This window comes from Suncus etruscus, chromosome 2 (genome assembly GCF_024139225.1).
Source record: "Suncus etruscus isolate mSunEtr1 chromosome 2, mSunEtr1.pri.cur, whole genome shotgun sequence".
Lineage (NCBI taxonomy): Eukaryota > Metazoa > Chordata > Mammalia > Eulipotyphla > Soricidae > Suncus > Suncus etruscus.
Genome location: NC_064849.1, coordinates 38,430,969 through 38,452,502, shown reverse-complemented (window position 1 = coordinate 38,452,502; position 21,534 = coordinate 38,430,969). Strand labels below are relative to the sequence as shown.

The 21,534-nt window shown below is 37.0% G+C and overlaps 1 protein-coding gene across 2 annotated transcripts in view; it reads left to right on the top strand.

Moving 5' to 3' along the window:
• The window catches only part of PTGER2 (prostaglandin E receptor 2), a 23,938-nt gene extending 19,164 nt beyond the window's left edge, over positions 1 to 4,774 (top strand). The window contains exon 2 of one of the 2 annotated variants that reach the window (XR_007492102.1): positions 4,567 to 4,689. Coding sequence is in view for 1 of the 2 variants with exons in the window: in XM_049767443.1 (XP_049623400.1) it covers positions 4,567 to 4,770 (204 nt within the window). In the remaining variant the exon portion in view is untranslated. Of the gene's footprint in view, positions 1 to 4,566 lie in introns of both variants that reach the window. The other variant, XM_049767443.1, reaches the window with a different exon arrangement.
• The last annotated feature ends 16,760 nt before the right edge of the window (positions 4,775 to 21,534 follow it).

Below are 21,534 nucleotides of genomic sequence, written 5' to 3'. Positions count from 1 at the left end.
CTTTGCTATTAGGAATGAAATCTCACTTGTTGAAAGTGAGTTGAATGCTCACTTATTGAAAGTTGCACTGGCTATATTTTCTCATAACAAATTTATTTGTAGCATATACAAAGACACAAATTTATTCTACCAGTTCCTGAAGTGGAATTCAAGAATATCACTACAACTCTATTAACTAGTTAATATATCTATTGTGTCAGCCTTTAAATTTATGGACTGTTTAGAGGAATTTGGGAATATAGTATTATTGTTTAAGTGGCCTATGGATTAATTACTATGAGAAAAGTTCCAGTGCTAGATGATGGAGCTGGATGATGGAGTCTGTTAGGTGATGGTCAGCCAGGAGAGGCTACAGAAAGAGCAACAGGTATGACTCAAGAAAACAACAGTTGTCCTCTCAGTTTCTAAAATCAAGATGCAAAGCATGATTCACAGGACCACTGGGAAGTGCTAGCATATCTCAGGAGGCAGAAGAAGAATCCAGGGCAGTGCCTGAACCACAGACTTTAATGGAGTTTGCTTTACCAGGTAGGTAGGTAGGTCAGACAGTTTAGGACTCACTAATTTGGCTAGTTTGAAACAATTTTGAGATGATTCAAGCTAAGGGTCTTGGTCCTGCTCCCTAGAATGGTTCAAGCAGAGGAATATTGCTTCTTGGGAGTATAAAGTTTGTGCATCAGAATCTAGTGTCTGGGTAAGCCCTTGACTGTTTCAATGATGAGAAGATTTCCTTTAAAGTCTCAGATATCACAATCTATAGAAAACAAAAAGAATAAAAATAAAGGTGCAGAACAATGAGAATGTACTTGAATACACTGAAGACATTAAGAAATTATTAAAGGGGCCGGTGAGGTGGCACTAGAGGTAAGATGTCTGCCTTGCAAGTACTAGCCAAGGAAGGACCATGGTTTGACTCCTGGCATCCCATATGGTCCCCCAAGCCAGGGGGCAATTTCTAAGCACATAGCCAGGAGTAACCCCTGAGCATCAAACAGGTGTGGCCAAAAAACAAAAAAAACAAAAAAAATCATTTAAAAGGATAAATTTTATGTTAGGTATTATTTACAACAATAAAAGTATAAGCCCAGAGACTAGACTGAATAGTACCCTGGGTAAAGTGTTTGTCGGGCACATGGCCTTTTTGGATTTGATACCCAACAGGTTCCACACATCCCATATATTCCCTGAGTTCCATCAAGAGTAAGTCTTGTGTGCAGAACTAGAAGTAAACCTTGAATTTAGCTGGTTGTGGGCTCCCCCAAGAAGTATAATCTAAGACACACAAGATTAATAGTGATGATATCTAATGCAAAAGACAAAAATCAGGAAAAATAAACGGAAAGTGGATGATAAAAGTAACATCATAGGGTCACTGAAGTATGCTTTTTTCCAAGCATAAAAAATTTGTCTTGTACAAAAATGTTGGCCATGTCCTTAGAGGTATTTCTAAAGCTTATTTAGCCAATCAGTGAAAAGGAAAGGAAACAGTACAGGATTACTTCATCTTCTCAAACCAATTTTCACTTCTCCTTGCTCTCTCATTCATAGGATAGTGGGTTATTCTCTACTGAAAAACTGACTCATATGCAAAGTCTGCTGGCTATAATACTTGCTGCACTGCCCATGTCTACTAGACAAATTCCTTTGAGGCTGTAATAACTCATCTACAGACTTTTTTTATAAGAGTACTCATCTGTGTGTTGGTTGTTTGTGTTTTTGTGTGTAAGGACTAATATATTTATTAGACGTATGTTCCCACTGTTATCCTGAGTTTTCAAGTCTGAAATTACTGTGTATTCTTCATCACAAGTGGTTTAACTGACAGAAAGTTTTACTTCATTGCATTTCCCCACCAAAACTTTCTTCCTCTCTGTAATTGGGGAAATCTACCAGCAATTTCTACTGTGTCCTTAACTGCCAAGTATCTTCTCCATTCCCTGTGCCAAGATTCTCTGGCATATAACACTGCTGGCTGCCAACCTTTCTGATTAGTCTTAACATAGCAACTGAAGATGACTACTCTTAGCCCTCCTTAAGTCTGCTTTGTTTCCAGTTTCCAGATGCCTTGCAGAGTACCCAGAGAAGGAAAGTAAATCATTCCTTCATCTAGGTGATAGAAGGCAGAGAGAGGTAATAGCTCCCTAATTCCACAGGAAACCACTGGGTAAGAAAATCCCGGGAGCACTATAAAGGAACTTGAATTCAGCAAAATGTGATTTAGTTTGTTTTCCTTTATTTCTGTAAGCTCTGTGGAAGTGGTTTGATTTTTTTTGAAAGTAGTATGATTGTTTATCAAGCACAAGTTAACCAAAACATTGTGCTCTAATATCTAAGGAATTTGTCTGAAATAGGTATAACTACCTGAAAACATAGGCCAGAGTGTGAAGATGCATAAGTTCTCAGTGTTTTAAGACATTATTCTAAATATCTTTCTCTAATATAATATAAATGCTTGACACTTAACAAATGTTCTTGGCATTGTATGAGTATCAAGAGAGATGGAATTTGTACCTAGACTCAGCCATTTACCAACCCCAGGAATCTGGACAAGTTACCTAACTTCCCTACATCTTTTATTTATTTATTTATTTGTTTATTTATTTATTTATTTATTTTATGTGCTCATTGATGAAAAATAGACAACAGTGGCAGAGTCCCTAAGCTTACATGTATTACTCCATTTATACCTTTGTCCTTCCATGAACCCCTTAAAATAGGCAGGTCTTGTTATTATCATTACCCATCGGAATAGAGTATCACCACACATAATTCTACTCAGAATTATTCTTGGCTCCCTACTCTATGGTCACTCCTGGCAGTGCTCAGGGGACCATGTGATAGTAGAGATAGAATCAGAATCACTAGTAGTGGTATTGCTGGATCATATGGAAGGTCAATTTCCAATTTTTTAAGGAATTTCCCTATTGTTTTCCAGAAAGACTGGACTAGATGGCATTCCTACTAGCAGTGAATAAGAGTTCCTTTCTCCCTACATCCCTGCCAGCAATGGTTGTTCTTGTTCTTTGTGATGTGTGCCAGTCTCTGTAGCATGAGATATCTCATTGTTTTTTGATTCGCATCTACCTGATTAATTAGTAATGTGAACATTTCATGTGCCTCCTATGAATATTTATTTTAAAAAATTGGAAATTGAACTCCTAGATGATCCAGCTATAACCACTGCTAGGGTACTGCTAATGGTAGACTAATGCTAATGGTCACTGCTAAACCACAAAAGCACAATAATAATAATACCTTCTGCATGCCTATTTACAATAGTCAAAATTTGGAAACAACCTAGATGCCCGACACAGATGGGTGGCTAAAGATACTGTGGTATATATACCTAATGAAATATTAGGCAGTGTTAGAAAAATTAAGTCATGAAATTTTCCTATACATGATGGACATGGAAAATTTTTATGCTGAGTGAAATAAGGTCAGAGGGAGAGAGATAGATACAGAGTAGTCTCACTCATCTATGGGAATTTAAGAAAAATACGACATTATGGTAATACTACACTGAGACAATAAAGATAAAGGGCTGAAAGAACTGGCCCACCATATGAAGTTTACCACAAAGAATAGTGAGTTCAGTAGAGAAATAACTACACTAATAACAACCATGAAAATGATTAGAGAGAGAAATACAATTCCTGTCTCAAAGACAGGCAGGGGGATGGGGGGACAAGAAAAAATGGGGGCATTGGTGGCAGGACAGTTACACTGGTGAAGGGGGGTTGTGTATTTTATGGCTGAAAACCCAACTATGAACATGTTTGCTACCATGGTGCCTTAAATAAAGAATTATTAGGAAAAAAAAAAAAGAACCAGGATCATCTGCATGCAAAGCAAAGGCCCTTATCACCTAACTATCTCTCCAGCCTCATGACCTCATTTTGAAGATGTAGAAACTAAAGCATAAGTCATTGACTTTATTAAGCTCCTAAATTATATCCAGAGCCAGAATTAAGATTCAAACCTAGGCAGTCTAATGGCCAGAATCCATATTTTCACTAATGAGACTATGGTTATACACCTGGTATTAAATTGTGACAATTAAACCAGATTAAGTATTTGGTAAATAATTTTTATCTGTCTAAAAAGATACTTACAATTTTAGGTATTTTTTAAGAAAGGGCCTAGGAATAAAATAAATTTAGTATCATTCAAATGATATATATTACATTATTGATAAATAGAACCTGATAATTCCATTCTTATATTTATATTATTAAAAATAATTTAACGTTATTGTTAAACCAATTTCTGTTCTAGCTGCCAAAGTTTATATGATTTCCATCTATTCCCAATAATAAGCCCAGAATATTGTTCCTGGTAGTTTATTGATCATAATCCACAAAGAATATCCTTTCCACCATTATACTGTGATTTACAGATGGGAGAACAATGAGATTTTGCTTGTCTTTCATCACCACTATCACATACAAATATATATATATATGTATATATATATTACTTTTTTATTTTCAATAGAATAGAATTTATTACCTATCCTCTGATCCAATATAAAACTGACATAATTTCTCCTTTTGCTTTTTACAGGTATCTGCATATATGGATAAATCTTTTTACTCTCAGAAAAACTGGGACCTTCTCGCGCTTAGATTTTTATCAATTAATTCAATAATTGACCCTTGGGTCTTTGCCATCTTTAGACCGCCTGTGCTGAGACTAATACGGTCAGTCCTATGTTGCCGGGTTTCATTAAGAGCACAAGATGCAATACAGACTTCCTCTTCTCCATAGTCAAATGCCAGTAAATTGTCTGACCTTTGTGGATATAGTTAAGAAGTGCTTAGTTAGCTAGCATCTGGAAGATATTTTTGAAATGACTTCTTGGAGAAATGACAAAAGCTTGTAAACAAAATGAAGCTACCCTAATGAATCAGTCAACAACATATTCATGGTTTGGGCTATAGATGTGCTGATAAGCACTTCTTGGAAAGTCTCTGAAGGATTGACAAGTTACCTGGCCTTAGATTCAGTTTTCTTTGATTTAAGATTTCCTGTTTAATGAGAAAAGTATGTGGTTTTGTACTTTGTTTAAAATTCTAAATGGTCACTTATTTTCATCTGTAACTATTATAAAACCGAATACATCTAGTCAGATGAAATTTTATATATTTTCTCTAGAAGTTTCTATCTGGACACAAGGTTGGTGACTTGTAATGTATTACAAATTTTTTTTCTCTGGATGATGGGGCTGGGAATCTGTGGCATTTGTACTGTAGTATTTCTATATGTGTCAGTCCCTCTCGTTACCACAGTATTACTCTTTATGGAGTGGACTCAGCTTTTCATTAATCCTACCAGAAGTTATATGTTAAAGTGTCAGGTTATTTATTTTATAATATCTATTGTGTTCATAATAGTCAGGAAGATTTTACAAATTTTACTCCCAACAAGAAATAAATGAAATTTTGTTTAGAAAATTAGTTTTGATTAATCCCTCCTTTTACTAGGGAAGAATATAAATATATATAATATATATATATATATATATATATAATATATATATTATATATGGCAATGTCTAAGCTAGATTTAATATTAAAGCAGGAAGGGGCCAGAGAGATAGCATGGAGTAAGGCGCCTGCCTTTTCTTGCAGAAGACCATTGGTTCAAATCCTGCATCCCATATGGCCCCATTGAGCCTGCCAGGAGCGATTTCTGAGGGTGGAGCCAGGAGTAACCCCTGAGTGCTGCCGGGTTTGACCCAAAAAGCAGAAAAATGTGGGTCACTTCTTTATACACTGGAAATCCTCTAATGATGATTCTGAGGGAATGAACTAACATATACTTTCTGAAGATACTATCTTGCAGCAAAATTCCTCTGTTTAAATTTTGATCTAGAAAATGTGATTTGACTCATATAGGAAGTCATCTTGCAATGAGTCATACCATAACATATTTCTAAAATCTAAATATTTGGCATGGTGTAAAATTGTCGTCAAAATATCCCAATAAAGTTTCACTGTTTGAGTCATAATGTAGTTTCTGTGTGAACTCATCTGAAATGTTGTAAAAAAAGAACTATAAAACAAAAATTTAAGAATGGAATAGTGTTTGATGAATTCTTCCAATAGCATTTTACAACTTAAAAAATATATCACCTGCCCCCCTCAGGGCAGGAGGAATGGCACAGCAGTGGGGCTTTTGCTTTGCATGCAGCCAACCCGGGAGGGACCTGGTTTGATTCCCAGCATCCCATATGGTCCCCCAGCCTGCCAGGGGCGATTTCTGAGTGCAGAGCAGGAGTGGCCCTAAGCACCATCAGGTGTGATCCAAAAGTTAAAACAAAAGAAGATACATCATGCCCCACCCACACACACACCCTTTGCCAGTACTAAGCAACATCAATTCTGGTCCTACTATAAAATCTCTAATGAGTAAAAGTAGAAAAAAAAATTGGAATATCTAAAAAGTATGGTTGAACATTTAAGTTAGACTTAAAAATTAAATATAGTAGTTGATAATAAGGGACAGTCTCATCTATACTTTTTACTCATAATGTGGTCTACTTATTATAAATAGAACTATCTTTATTTCCCAAAATGAGTGTAATTATAGGATAGTTGTTATTTAAGAAAGAAACTTCACAGGAATGTTACTTTATTTCCAAAGTCTCAGTGAGTTGCTTACGCAAAAACATTTCCTACAAGTAGCTATCAAACTAGATGATCACATAGAGTAATGCTAAACCAGTGGAAATATCAGTGTATTTTTGACACAACATTCTATGTCATATCAGCTCTTATTTAACAAGGAATAAATAAACGGGTTGTTTTCCCACTAATTTAAACAAACCAGGCAAAATTTAACTTGCTCTAATCAAACTTGTAAATAAATATTCCCTGACCATTAGGTTTTCTAAAGTTCTAATGAAACTGATTAGACCTAAGGATAATTTCTAAATATAAAATTTTGAAGTTACTTGGAAAGAGAAAGATTGGTTTCTTGTATCAGATGACTTTTTTTTTTATCAAATGAAAATGTAAACTCTTAAATGTATAAATGTATAACTCTTAACTCTACCTTTCTAACCTCCCAAATTTTAAGATAATACCTGGGAACTTAAAAAAATTAGACTTAATTGGAGCCGAGAAAGACAGAGAGAGAGAGAGAGAGAGAGAGAGAGAGAGAGAGAGAGAGAAAGAGAGAGAGAGAGAGAGAATACAGTAAGTGGGGCACTTGCCTTGCACACAGTTGACCCGGTTCAATTCCCCCAAACCCTGACAGGAGTGATCCCAGAGTGCAGATCCAGGGGTTAGCTCTAAGCTTACCAGATATAGTAAAAAACAAAACAATAACTAATAGGTTTCTAAAGCTTTACTTACTTGTGAAATCATATTTCTCTCACTCTGTGGAATAATTAAATCCTTTTATTTCATTTACATCAATATACAGAAAGATTTGAAAGAGAAAGTCTATATAATAGTCAACTGCTAATTACCAATAACAATCAAAAAGATTCAGAAAAATTTACTTAGATATGCAAATTTAATCAACCAGGCATATATATTTTAAGTTTACTGATTTATAAGTTATATATTTAACTTATATGTTAATTTAAATATAAATAAGAAACAGGATTTAGCCTGGTATGTTAGAGAACTAAATTGTGACTAAAGAACTACATTTTATTCTCGACTCTAGACACTGAACAGCATGAAAAAGAAGAGGGAAACTATAATGGATATTCACCTCATAATGTCAGCACTATAATGGGTACAGAAATGGTCTGGGCCCAAGCAGTTCTTCTGAACTGAATTGTTTCCTGGATGATTCATTGTTACTACACTGTCATCAAGAGATTTTCCAGGAAAGAATTTTTCATATAGCAAAAATGAATGGTTTTCTGAATTTATGAAGCTCCACTACTGTTTCTCTTTATGGATAGTTTTTTTCTGGAAATGAATAATGTATCATAGGTGTCCATTCCCACATATGATCTCCTAAGCACTGCTTCTTTTCTTTCTACTCCTCCCATTGGTCAAAAAACCAACAGTAATCCAGAAAGTTAAAGGGACCCCAAGGGATAATATATTTTGAGGGACAAATGGAGACTGCACAGTGTGAGTATATTAGATATCTATGTTTTTTGCTCTTTTTCAACTTTATAATCCCCCAAAAAAGAAGCAATGCATCAGGTATCCTCTCTTCCTGTCTTCTATTACACATAAGCAGTCTCAAGTCATTCATCTTTGGCCTTGCGCAACCCTGAGGCTCAGCATTTCTTCTATTCTGGAGGCGATTGATTGGGAAGAGGTGTGGCAGCATTACCCAAGCCATCTAAGCATGTGAAAAGAGTTACATATATTGAATATCTCTAGAAATAGACTAAAACATTTATGTGGAAAGGAAAAAGGCTCTCCAATGAGGGGTGGGGGGGAGGAGTTAGGGTCCATTCTCAATATACTTAACCAGGCCATTAGATAGCTAATGCTTGGGATACCTAGTAGTGTAGGGACGATGATTAGGGCTTCTCTGACCCAATTATGTGGTACTTGGAGTTTGAACTAGAGCTTAAAAGAATTTAAGAGGGCCAAGCCATGCACTTTTGCAAAGTCTAAGATGCCAATAAAAATATCAGCATAAATGATCAAAGATTTTATCATTGTAAAAGATTGGACAAAGGTATGAATTTGAAGTCTATATTCAAGGTTATTTTTACTGCTATTTAACTTTAGTTTCTTTTACTCACCTCCTATCCTGCACTTGTTTTTCTTTGACCTTTATATGCTACCAGTAGGTCTTGTCTTTGATGCACATATTTAACCTTCCCTCATTCAGTAAATGTTAGCTCTACTTAGATATTAATGGTTGGTCAGACTGCTACCATTTTCTCAGTGAAGTTACTGAACTTCTCTAGATCTCAGTTTTTTCATCAACAAAATGAGGACAATAACTATCATCCTCTCAATTATTTTGAGAATTCAATGAGTCTGTGAATACAGAGCATTCCTACATATTCTGGACATGGTGAAATATGAATGGGATTCAATGCTCTTGGATGCCCAGTTTAGTGACTCTTGTGATCTCTTCACACATATTTGGCTCATTCTTTGTGGTAGTCATGTTTCTCCAGGTAACTCTCTGTTAACTCTATTTTCTCAGTTAACTCTGTTGTCTCATTTAACTCTCCATAACTGTGAGTGATGATTATAAGCATGTGGGCCAAGTGTATTTCAAAGTGTATAATAAAGATTGGCATACAGGAGACAATTTTGAGAAATTAATAAGCTAAAGGAAAGGGGAACAAAAGGGACATAATACAACACAACATGTAACCGGGTTCTTAGGAGACTGAGGGGAAACAATACCTAAGATGTTGTTCAGAGTAGTAGTGCAAATGGTGCAAATCTGTCCCCAAACTAAAGCCCATCCTCTTGTCATTTTATAGCTACCATCTAAAATAACTCATAGTCAGTTGAAGCTACATGCCACAGATGATATATCAAATTTCTTAAACTAGTCCCCATGACTTCTCTAGGCAAAACATTTCTTTTATTTTTTTCAATTTTTTTGTTTGTTTTGGGTTTTGGGGCCACACCCGGTGATGCTCAGGGGTTACTTCTGGATATGCACTCAAAAATCACTCCTTGCTTGGGGCCGGAGAGATAGCATGGAGGTAAGGTGTTTGCCTTGCATGCAGAAGGACGGTGGTACAAATCCTGGCATCCCATATGGTCCCCCAAGCCTGCCAGAAGCAATTTCTGAGCATAGAGCCAGGAGTAACCCCTGAGCGCTGCTAGGGGTGACCCCCCCCAAAAAAAAGAAAATCTCTCCTCGCTTGGGGGACCATATGGGATGCTGGGGATCAAACTATGGTTCATAATAGGTTAGTACGTGCAAGGCAAACACCTTACCACTTGCGTCACTGCTCTGGCCCCTAGGCAAAACTCAGTTGATAAACACTTATGGTGTTTACTCTTCTGAGACGTAATAATGCTGTTCTTTACCTTCATGTATAAGTTATATTTAAACATATTTTCTCAATTATCACAAATATATATGTGTATAATATTTGGGTCACCTGGTAACTCTATGTTTAACATTAGGAGTTTTTTTCGGCAGTGACTTAACATATTTACTTATTTATTTATTTATTTATTTTTGGTTTTTGGGCCACACCCGGTGTTGCTCAGGGGTTACTCCTGGCTGTCTGCTCAGAAATAGCTCCTGGCAGGCATGGGGGATCATATGGGACACCGGGATTCGAACCAACCACCTTAGGTCCTGGATTGGCTGCTTGCAAGGCAAACACAGCTGTGCTATCTCTCCGGGCCCATAATTTTCTAGTAGTAATATATAAAAATTCTATTTCTTCAAAAAAAAAAAAAACATTTCTGATGTCTTCAACTGTCCCTGAATTGACACTTCTTTGGTTAGTTACATTTCCCCCCCCCCCCAAAGTTTATTCAGTATTTAAATCAGTCTTACATGTACTGCACACTACTAAATCAGTTTTTGGCTTTATGTAATATACTTTCATTAATGCAACATGAAACTTCATTTTTATTCACCATTAGGTCATAAGTTTTTATATTTGACTTTTGGAACACATCCAGCAGTGCTCAGGAGCTACTTCTGGCTCTGCACTCAGGAATTACTAATGATGAGACCCAGGGGACCATAGGCTGATACAGAAGCTCAAACAGGTTGGTCAGCTCTTGGCAGCATGGATGGCAAATGTACCTTCTGTACACTATCTCTCCAGCTCCGTAGGTTATAAGTTTAAATCCCTCAACAACAACAGTGAACAAAGCAATTATTGTACTTGAAAATAGAAAAACTCACATAGAACCTCATATGAATTCCCTTGATGATATGTTAATCTTTGCACCTGGGGATGCACAGCACTTTGGTATTTCTCTGGGCCATATATTCTGGGATTGGCTTTGCAACATGGAATAAAGAGTACATCACTTGAATTTGGTCTTTTGGGCTAAAAACTTGACTTTTAAGGTAATGTAAAACTATTCTGGTATTAGGGCCCAAAGAAGAGTTGTTTCTTTGAAAATTGAACTCATGCTTTATTTAACAAATAATTTTACTAGAATGAACTAACCAACATCATTTCATGTGCATATCCCCTCCCCCAACTTATTTATCCATCTGATGATCAGAGACACCTACACCTGGAATGGGTGAGAAGGGGAGTCTGCTTGGGGGGAGCGAGGGGATAAAAAGGAGAGTTAGAGATAGAAGGGAGAAGCAGCAGAAAAAAATCAACAAGGAGAATCAACAGAGAAAATCAGCAGAGAGGATCAACAAGGAGAATTAGCAGAGAGAATCAACAAGAAAATCAGCAGAGAATCAGCAAAGAAGCAGCAAAGGAAAGTCAGTCAGTAATGAAGTTGAGGAGCAGCTGAAAGGGAGACAAAGGCAGAGAAAGCCAGAAAAGGAGCAGAGAAGTAGCTGCTAGGAAAAGGCTCAGCATAGAAGCCATTTGAGGAAATGTACAGGATGGCTAGGTCTGTGAAATAAAGCTGACTGACTCCTGGCACATCTGACTGCTCTGTTAATTTTTCTGCCATCACCATGTAACCTACAGACCTGCCAAGCCATAGGGGCTGCAGGAGCCAGGCCTAGCCAAGAAAGGCCTCACCACCCCCACACCAACAATAGAACTCATTAATTTATATTAAAACAACAACTGGCACCTGAATCCTAGACTGACTTGAACCCTGGAACCAAGAAGAAGACTACAACAATGGTGAATGCTTTGGCCCTTTGGTGACTTGCCATGGCTTTTTAAGCTTAACTGAGAATGGGGAGCCCAAAATACATGTGGTATCTGTTCTGAGCATGGTAGGCTCCTTCCATTGGGACATACACTAGATATGGAGGGGGTGGGGAGAGCTGAAAATTTGGAGCTCCCCCTAGAAGCCTAGGCACCCAACCTTTCTCCTACCACAGCCTCCCAAACTGCAAAGAGAGGTCACTGATTGGGGGGGTGGGAAAAAAGCCAGAAACCTCCTTGGAAAGGATCTGGTAGCAGGTAGAGGAGTGGATTCCCCACAACTCAGATTCCAACCCAGATGACCTTGGCAGCCTAACACAGAAGGTAAAGATGGAGAAGATGGAAGATCCAAGACCAGCTGAAGATCAACGGGGGGAGAAGCTGTTTTGCAGAACTTCCAGCATCTTAACTTTGGTTTAGGTTAAATCTCTTGACTTCATTAGCATCTGTCATTGTCTTGCTGGTTAAATTGTGTTTTATCTGTATGGATCTTGTTTTGTTCTAAACCCCCGTTGTAAACAGAAAATTTTCTATCTAACTTTAGTGCTTTAATATTTGTTTGCACAATTCTGAGGAAATGCATATTAGAGTTTTGAAAGTTCTAAGCTATCCTAGTGAATGTTTCCCAATTGCTATGATGTTATATTGTGTATCCTACATACCAGCTTATTTTCAAGCTGTATTATCTGCAGAAAAGTTCTTGTAATTATGAAAAGAAACTTGGATGTTCTAGACTTATCAATAGTGCTTCTGTAATAATACAAAAAAGATAGAGAATGTGTGTATCCCCTCCCCCAACTTCTTATTTATCCCACCTGATCAGAACTGCCCACACCTGGAATGGGCTGGAAAAGGAATCTGCTTGAGGGGGAGAAAAGGAATAAGAAGGAGAGTTAGAGTCAGCAAAGGTTTCAGCATCAGCAAAGCAGCAGCAGCAGCAGCAAAGAAGCAGCAGCAAAGAAGCAGTAGCAGTAGTAGTATCAGCAAAGGGAGTCAGCAAGGAAGCCTGGAGAAGCAGCTCAAAGAGAAATAGAGGCAGTGAGAGCCAGAGAAGGAGCAGAGAAGTTGCTGCTTGGAAAAGGCTAGCATAGAAGCTACGTGAGGAAATAAATGTATATGTTAGATTAGGACCATGAAATAAAGCTGGCTGACTCTTAGAACTTCATCTGACTGCTTTGTGAATTTTTCTGCTGTCACCCTACAACCTTCAGACCCACCAGGCCATAGGGACTGTAGGAGCTGTGCGGAGTCAAGAAAAGCCTCACGGTGTACCCCAAGACCCACCCATATCTGGGAGGAGTTTTGGGAACCGGATAATAGGTGTAACTACCTGCAAGACCTCCCATTTCTGGGAGGAGTCTGGAAAAGGATAGATAAACCTCTGAGCCAGGGGATTCGGGCCTTTTGCCGTTTCTCTTTTGGCCCGGCTTGGCTTCCTGGCTTTTGGATCTTTGGGCCGCATGGAGCCCAAAGGGAAGATGGCTAACAGGAGATAAGATGCAGGGCTAGCAAAATATAGCTGTGCTTAAAAGGTTGACATAGGCCACACACCTGTGGTGGCAAGGGCATGAATAAAGATGATTCTTCCTGATGGCTGCGTGTGAGTGAGTAATTTCACCTGGGCCTGGAACTCGCCGGCTGGATGAAGGTGGCAGAGCCATGTGGCCTGGGGTGGCAGAAAGGAATCCATCGCCATCCATCGCCATCCAGCCCCATCGTTATTTATTTAACACAACATCTGGCGCTCCGAACTTTGACCTGAATCCTGGACCCAAGAAATCAGCAAAAATGGTGAGATTTCTGCTCTTCTGTTTGATTTTCGCTTTGTTCAAATGCAGTCAGCCCAAAGTGTTTGGCCACGTAAAGCCATGTTCAAAGATGGCCGCAACCCCTTCTAGGGGCAGAAGGGCAACTGAAAGTACAAAGGTGAAAGCTTGCATCACCTCCAGCCCAGGCCCAGAACTAAAACTTTGTTACAAAAACCAAAAACCTCGGCCTCTTCAAAAACTTATTAAAAGTCTAAATTGGAAACGGAGGAGAAAAAAGACTGTATTTAAAGTGGACTGATTTTCTAAAAATGACCTTTGGCTTGAATTTGAATTTCGACTTTGGAAATTTCGAACTGAACTTTTAGTTTAAATCACTTGAAACTCTGAACATCCATAAGCTGCTTCCAAAGTGCGCCCGGAGGGAAAAATAAGGCAGCGGTGAAGCCCCTCCAGCATCAGAAAAGTGGCAAAAAGCTCCTATTGGCCCAGAAGCAGAAACGCCTCAGCTCAGCTCAGCTCAGCTTTTGCTCCGCTGCAAGCCTGAAAAGGTAAAACAGCAGAAGCGAAAAAAACTGTCCAAAGTGATGCCCAGAGGGTAAAAGCGGCTGGGCTCGGCTCGGCTGGGATCTCGGCTCGGCTCAGCTCAGCTTTTGCTCCGGCGGCAAGCCTGAAATCCATCCTCCAGATCACTAAGGTAAAACTGCAAAAGCGAACCGGCAGTAAGCAGCGGAACCTGCAACCTCATGGTCTACAAAACCGTCTGCGGGGCCTGAAACTGAAAGGAAGCCACGTGGTGAAATCAGCGTGGAACAAAACAACATCTGAACTTTAAAAGTTTAAAGAAGCCACGTGGTGAGATCAGCGTGGAACAAATTAATCATCTGAACTATGGTTAGGTGTAGAAAATTAGTGGGCCGTTATATTTTACTCATAGTTGGTAATGGGATAAGTTTTACTTAGTTAATAGTTAAAAAATAAAAATAAAAGGGAAGTAATTCAGTTTAGCTCATTTAAACATCTAATTTCTAACCACCTGCATCTTTGTCTTAAGTCATTTTCTTTATAATTTAAATGTGTTTTGTTGTCTTTCAGAGTTAATATTTTCAATTGCAAAATGTTTTACTGTGTATTTTAATGTACTTAGCCTGTTTTTAAAATGTATGTTATGCATGTATGCTGAAGTACTTGTGTATAGGAAAAATATAGGAACAGTGAAGTTCCCCCAATATAGTTTAAAAATATAGGAACATGAAAGTTCCGAAATAGTGCTTGGTAAAAAAGCATTAATAGAATTTTAGGTTACAGGTGTAAAGTATATTTTGTAAATGATATGTTTTTGAAAAGGGCTGGTATATTAATTTTCACTTTATTACGTTGGCGCATGAAAATATTTAAAAAAGGGGGAAATGTGGTGTACCCCAAGACCCACCCATATCTGGGAGGAGTTTTGGGAACCGGATAATAGGTGTAACTACCTGCAAGACCTCCCATTTCTGGGAGGGGTCTGGAAAAGGATAGATAAACCTCTGAGCCAGGGGATTCGGGCCTTTTGCCGTTTCTCTTTTGGCCCGGCTTGGCTTCCTGGCTTTTGGATCTTTGGGCCGCATGGAGCCCAAAGGGAAGATGGCTAACAGGAGATAAGATGCAGGGCTAGCAAAATATAGCTGTGCTTAAAAGGTTGACATAGGCCACACACCTGTGGTGGCAAGGGCATGAATAAAGATGATTCTTCCTGATGGCTGCGTGTGAGTGAGTGATTTCACCTGGGCCTGGAACTCGCCGGCTGCATGGAGGTTGCAGAGCCATGTGGGCTGGATGGCATCATCCACCATCCAGCCCCATCGTTAATTATTTAATGCAACAACCATCCCCACTCCAACACTAGGACTCTTTCATTTATATTAAAACAACAACTTCAGTTCTATGAGTCTGCCTTGTGTGTCAGGATAAATCAAGACACTTAATAGTAGTAACAGCTGCCCAATAAAGCTTTTGGAGATAGTTAAATGTATGTTTTAACTCTTAGAGAATTTCTTAACACATCCACTTTGTGAAGAGCTCAGAAGCACAAGTCTCTATATAGCCCTTGACTTTGGCAAACTCAATGCTGACTTTCTGTATTTTTAAAAATAAACGTTTTCATGTTATCTGTCAAATAAAATCTACAATAACCAAAGTACTACATGCTGCACAGGGTAAAGAATTACTAATTGACCTATAAAGATAAAGCTTTCTGGTGTAAGTTTTCTGATCAAAGAAGAGTAATTTTTAACTATAAACAAATGATCTGTGTTCTCCTTACTGCCTATTATTGTTATTGGGGAGTTGAATGCCAACTTTTAAGAGAAAATGCTAGCTAAGATATTCACCACTGACCTTGAAGTGTCAGTATGGAAAACTAAGGAAGGTGGAGAAAAAGATTTTTATCTACCTTTAATAGATTTATTCTGTGTTTTTAAGGAAATTACAGTAAAGCACAATGAGCACAAAAATACTAAGTGGGGTAACAATTTTATATTACCAGTTCTTGTAGACTTTTAAGCATAATGTCTTATCTTCATATACTTGAGCATGCTAAAATACTATTTGGAATTTTCTGTAAGAAATGTTGATGGGAAGGTTGCACTGGTGAAGGGGGGTGTTCTTTTTATGACTGAAACCCAACTACAATCATGTTTGGAATCGTGGTGTTTAAATAAAGATATTTTTTTTTAAAAAAAAAAAGGCAAATTACATAGGGAAAAAGCTGATACATTTGTTTTCACACCAGCACACTGAAAGGTCATGTTGAATATTGAACTGAATGGAATACAATTGATTGGTAATATTTTCCTGGCCCTGATAAGTCTCCATCTCTAGGTCTTATCTCCCACCTCTTTTATTGGGGCCAACCAGCAAGATCCTGCCTCAGGGCTCTTGGCTGTTGTCCCAAACTAAATGTTTCCTCTACCACCAGTCATGGCTCATTTCTTCACTTCTTCAAAATTTAACTTTTTCTGATTGTGTCATCTCAGAAATGTCTTCACTAACCACCCTTCCTAAAATTGCAGACACAGACAATTTATAACCCTGATTCCTGTTTTCCTTCTCCATCATAGTCTATGAATGGCATTAACCATACCTTAAGATTAGCACTTTATGGGGCCGGGCGGTGGCGCTGGAGGTAAGGTGCCTGCCTTGCCTGCACTAGCCTAGGACGGACCGCGGTTCGATCCCCCGGCGTCCCATATGGTCCCCCAAGAAGCCAGGAGCAACTTCTGAGCGCATAGCCAGGAGTAACCCTGAGCGTCACAGGGTGTGAACTAAAAACCAAAAAAAAAAAAAAAAAAAAAAAAAAAAAAAAAAGATTAGCACTTTATAACATCCATGTTCTGTGTCTTTGCACTAGAATGCACTAGATTGTAAGTTCCAGAAAATAGAGGTGGGTGTCAATTTTGTTTTGATCCCTATTGTTAAGGGTTAGTGACAGAGTTTCTAGATGTTTTGCATGGTTAGAATTATATCATAGATTTCAGGGTCCTCTTTTTAAAACGTTATTAGTATTTTATTTTTGGGTCTCTTGAAAAATGATCTCATATATAAGCTTTAAATATTTTATGACATAATTCATTTCATTCTCCAAATAATACCATAAAATAGTGTTTTCTCTTGTTTATAAATGACAAAACAAATGGTCAAAGTTAAGTAATTAGCTCAAGCTAACACAACTTTTAAGGGAAAGCCAAAAACTATATTAATATTTTTTCCACTCTTGGTTTTTGGGCCACACTTGGCAGTTCTCAGGGTTACTCCTGACTCTGCACTCAGGAATCACTTCTGGCTTAAGAGAACCTGAGCGAGGATCAAAGCCAGGTGTCAGGATTCAAACCCCGGTCAATCTCATACAAGGCAAGCACCCTAAACATTGTGCTATATTTTCAGTTTATTAAAGCATTTTCTGATTTTGAGCTCACAGATCACTTTACTGATCCCACAGAAATAAAAAAAAAATTTGTAAGGTCGCTCTACTTCTGATTGTATGATATGTTTCATTGATATGAAAACTCTCTATGAATGAGTCCTACGTAACACTACCATATTTTTCATACCTAGATTGGTATTTGGCATATAATAAGTTCTAAAATTACTTATTGGGTAAATAAATGGATGGGAAGATGAAAGGATTTATGAGACTGAGCCAGATAATAAGAATGTTCCTCACTATCAGGGAAGTAGTTTCCTATCTCACAATATTTATGAAAGAATTAAGTGACATGTAATTAAAATATTTCAAACAATATCTGGCTTACCTACTAGTGTTCAAGGGCCTCTAGGGTTATACATGCTGATGACACTCTAGAAACAATGCAGTGTCATGGATGGAATTGGGCATATGTGTCCTTTGCCCTTATAATAATTGACTTTAAATGAAAAATTCTATAATGTTATTAGAATCCCATGTTTATAGAATAGTCAGCTGTAGCCCATTGCTGTTAAAATCTTTTGTGTATTTAGGGGACATATCTGGTAGTGTTCAGGAGCTACTCCTGAGTTAATGATTAGGAGATGCCTCAGAGATCAAATAGTGCCCAGGAATAAATTTAGGACTTCTAAATGCAAAGCACTCACTCATCCCATTGAGCTGACTCTCCAATGTCTGTTTAAAACTTTTTTACTGTAAGATACACAAATCAAAAACCTAAACACAAATCACTAACACCAACATTACCAAGACTACCACCACCAACAAAAACAATGATATATCTGTGCCCATCTGAATCAGTGAAGTCATGTGTGATGCAGCTAATGGATAACCAAAACAAAGAATCAACAAAGAAATGGTGCCTTCGGCAATTATTCCACCCATCTCCATACCATTCAAGAAATACTCAATCTTGACTCCCACACCCACACAAATACAGTTTTATGACTCACTCTTGCATTTTATTTACCCTCATTTCCCATTCATTTAATTAACTCTCATTTATCTCAGAATCTCTTTTATTTTACTAATGTCAATCTAGAAAAGGCCTCCTGATTTATATAAACTTAATAAACACTCTCATGACACACTTTCTTTATAATTATTAAAACTGTGTCTATGACTTTATTATATCATACTTTTTACTACCCTGTATGTGTGTAAGTCTTATCTTTCTCCCTAAGTAGGAAAAACACTCTCCCTGATGTCAGGGTACACTCTTCTTTTCCCATTAAAATAATATTTTTGGAAGTATTAATTTATTAAGTAAATAAAAAGAATAAATCTAATTGTTAGTAGTTTGGAAGCAAAAGTCTTAATTTTAATCGATACCAAATGTCTTTGAAGAAATAAAATATTTCCCCATTTCTTTACTAGGTGATTTATATGGAAAAGTAGGCAACTTGAACAACACAGCTGAGACAAAAAGACACAAAACATCCTCATAAAATAGCATCATTATGAAGATACATTATGCGCATTAATATTTATAAAAGCATAAGTTTTATATTAATTTTTTCTATTTGTTTTCATAGAACTAAAGGGCCTAGGAGACCAGCCTGTAACTATTATCTAAAAACCAATTCATTCCTGTCATATTTTCTTCTGACTCCCTGCAATCACCAGGGTAAGACTCAGCTACTTATTGGACAAGGTAAAGATGTTCTGCTCACTGCCTTTTTTCATTTCTACAAATCTTCCTTTCTATATCAATGTGAAGTACTTCCAGTTTCTCCTCTCCATGTCTCAGCACATGTAGCACACAAACCTTATAGCCTCTATGCCTGCTTACCGGCCCTGGTATATACCCATCAATTTAAATTTCTCTGAAGGAGGTATTTCTGACTTCCTTTTTTCTGCCATGTGAGTGAAAAGCAAGCAAATTGAACATTCTATTTGAACATATATTGACAAAAACTAATTAGAACAATTAAAATTTATTCACTAACATTTTTCTAAAGTAGTATGTGCTTCTGGAGACAGATTTTTTTTAACATTTTTCTATTTTTTGCTTAATTTGAGGGAACTACCCATTTCATACCAAAAACAGTTATGAGAGCCTAATAATACTTTTTTCAGAAATAGCTATGAAATTGAACCATCACCCAAATGTATAAAAGAAATTGAATACAGAAAGAAAAGTACCCAGATGAGTTGTTTGACACACCACTACAAATAATCTTATAAACAGTATCAAATTTTAAAGAGAAAGACAAATAATATACTTAATGTTCATTCAGTTGGATATATTTTAACTCAGCAAAAAAACTATTAAAATTAAGTGTAGTTTGTTGAGTCATAAAACTATATTTCAAGTAGCTTTGCAAGGTATGAATTATATTTCAGAAATATGGTGTAATGGGCTGAAGAGATAGTACAGGGATTAAAGTGTTTGCCTTGCATGTGGCTGACCCAATTTGATTTCTGGTGCTGCATATGGTTCTCCAGCAACACCAGGAATGATCCCTAAGCACACTGTATTAAGCCATATGCAGATTGAATATGACCATTCCCCAAAATAGTTGTATTCTATTTTACATTAAATTTTCTCAAGGCAAAAACATAAACTAAAAAAAGTATTTGGGGGCCCGGAGAGATAGCACAGCGGCGTTTGCCTTGCAAGCAGCCGATCCAGCACCAAAGGTGGTTGATTCGAATCCCGGTGTCCCATATGGTCCCTTGTGCCTGCCAGGAGCTATTTCTGAGCAGACAGCCAGGAGTAACCCCTGAGCAAAGCCGGGTGTGGCCCAAAAACCAAAAACCAAAAAAAAAAAAAGTATTTGGTAAGAATTTGCATCTCTTATGCAATAAATTATACTTTCTGAGTAAAATGACCAGGTATCAGTTGAATTTCCTAAGATTTTTCAAGATCTCAGAATGATGACACAAGTCCTAAAATAAGACAAATAACATACACAAAACTATTTGGAGTAGGCTTCTATTAAAATATTTGTTCAATAATTTTGGTTTGTTTTCAGCCATTTATTTTAGAATTTTATAAATATTTATTATAAATACAATTATTAAAGTTATAAAAGTATAAAAATAATTAATAAATATTATAAAATATTATAAAGAAATTTTAAGAATAATTAGGGACAAACACAAACACTTAATTTTGACTGACAAAGAAAAATTAGTACATGTACACATAAGAAGAGAAGTTGTATTTTTATTATGAAGAGATCCTTCTGTCTGTATATCTTATTTTTAAACATCAGTAAATAAAAAGCGTTCACTGAGAGGATTCTTCTCTAGAAATTAAGAGGATTTTCCTTTGGGCTTATCTTTGTAAAGACTTGTGAAAAGTAAGCATTCTCAAGAGAATACTGTTTTTATTTTATTAGACTATGTAATTCTAAAAGTATTTGAGTAATGTTATAAAAATAAATCACATAGAACACTATAATTGTATATAGTAATATTTTGCTTTAATATATTTTATCTCTCCTTTGTGCTGATATTATAGATATTTGTTATCTAATGCAAATAAAGAATGAAAAACTTCAACTGTAAACTATGAAGGACCCTAGCAAAGATTATAGACAAAGTCCAAATGTTGAAACAGTAAAAATACTTTTCAAATGAAGTCCAAACAAAATTTTATTTAAAAATATTTAAGTTGGGCCCGGAGAGATAGCACAGCGGTGTTTGCCTTGCAAGCAGCTGATCCAGGACCTAAGGTGGTTGGTTCGAATCCCGGTGTCCCATATGGTCCCCCGTGCCTGCCAGGAGCTACTCTGAGCAGACAGCTGGGTGTGGCCCAAAAACCAAAAATAAATAAATAAATAAATAAATAAATAATAAAAATATTTAAGTTGACTCACTGAAGGTATTTTGCATAAAGCTGCAATGATTTGATATACATAAGATATTTTCTTACTGTATAACAAAATAACAATTATATCTGCATTTTGGAATGTGATCAACAATATGAACCAAAAATAGAAAGATGGAAGGAAATAATAAAGCTTAGAGCAGAAATTAATGAATGGAAAATCAAAAAAACAATATGAAAGATCAATGAAAGCAAT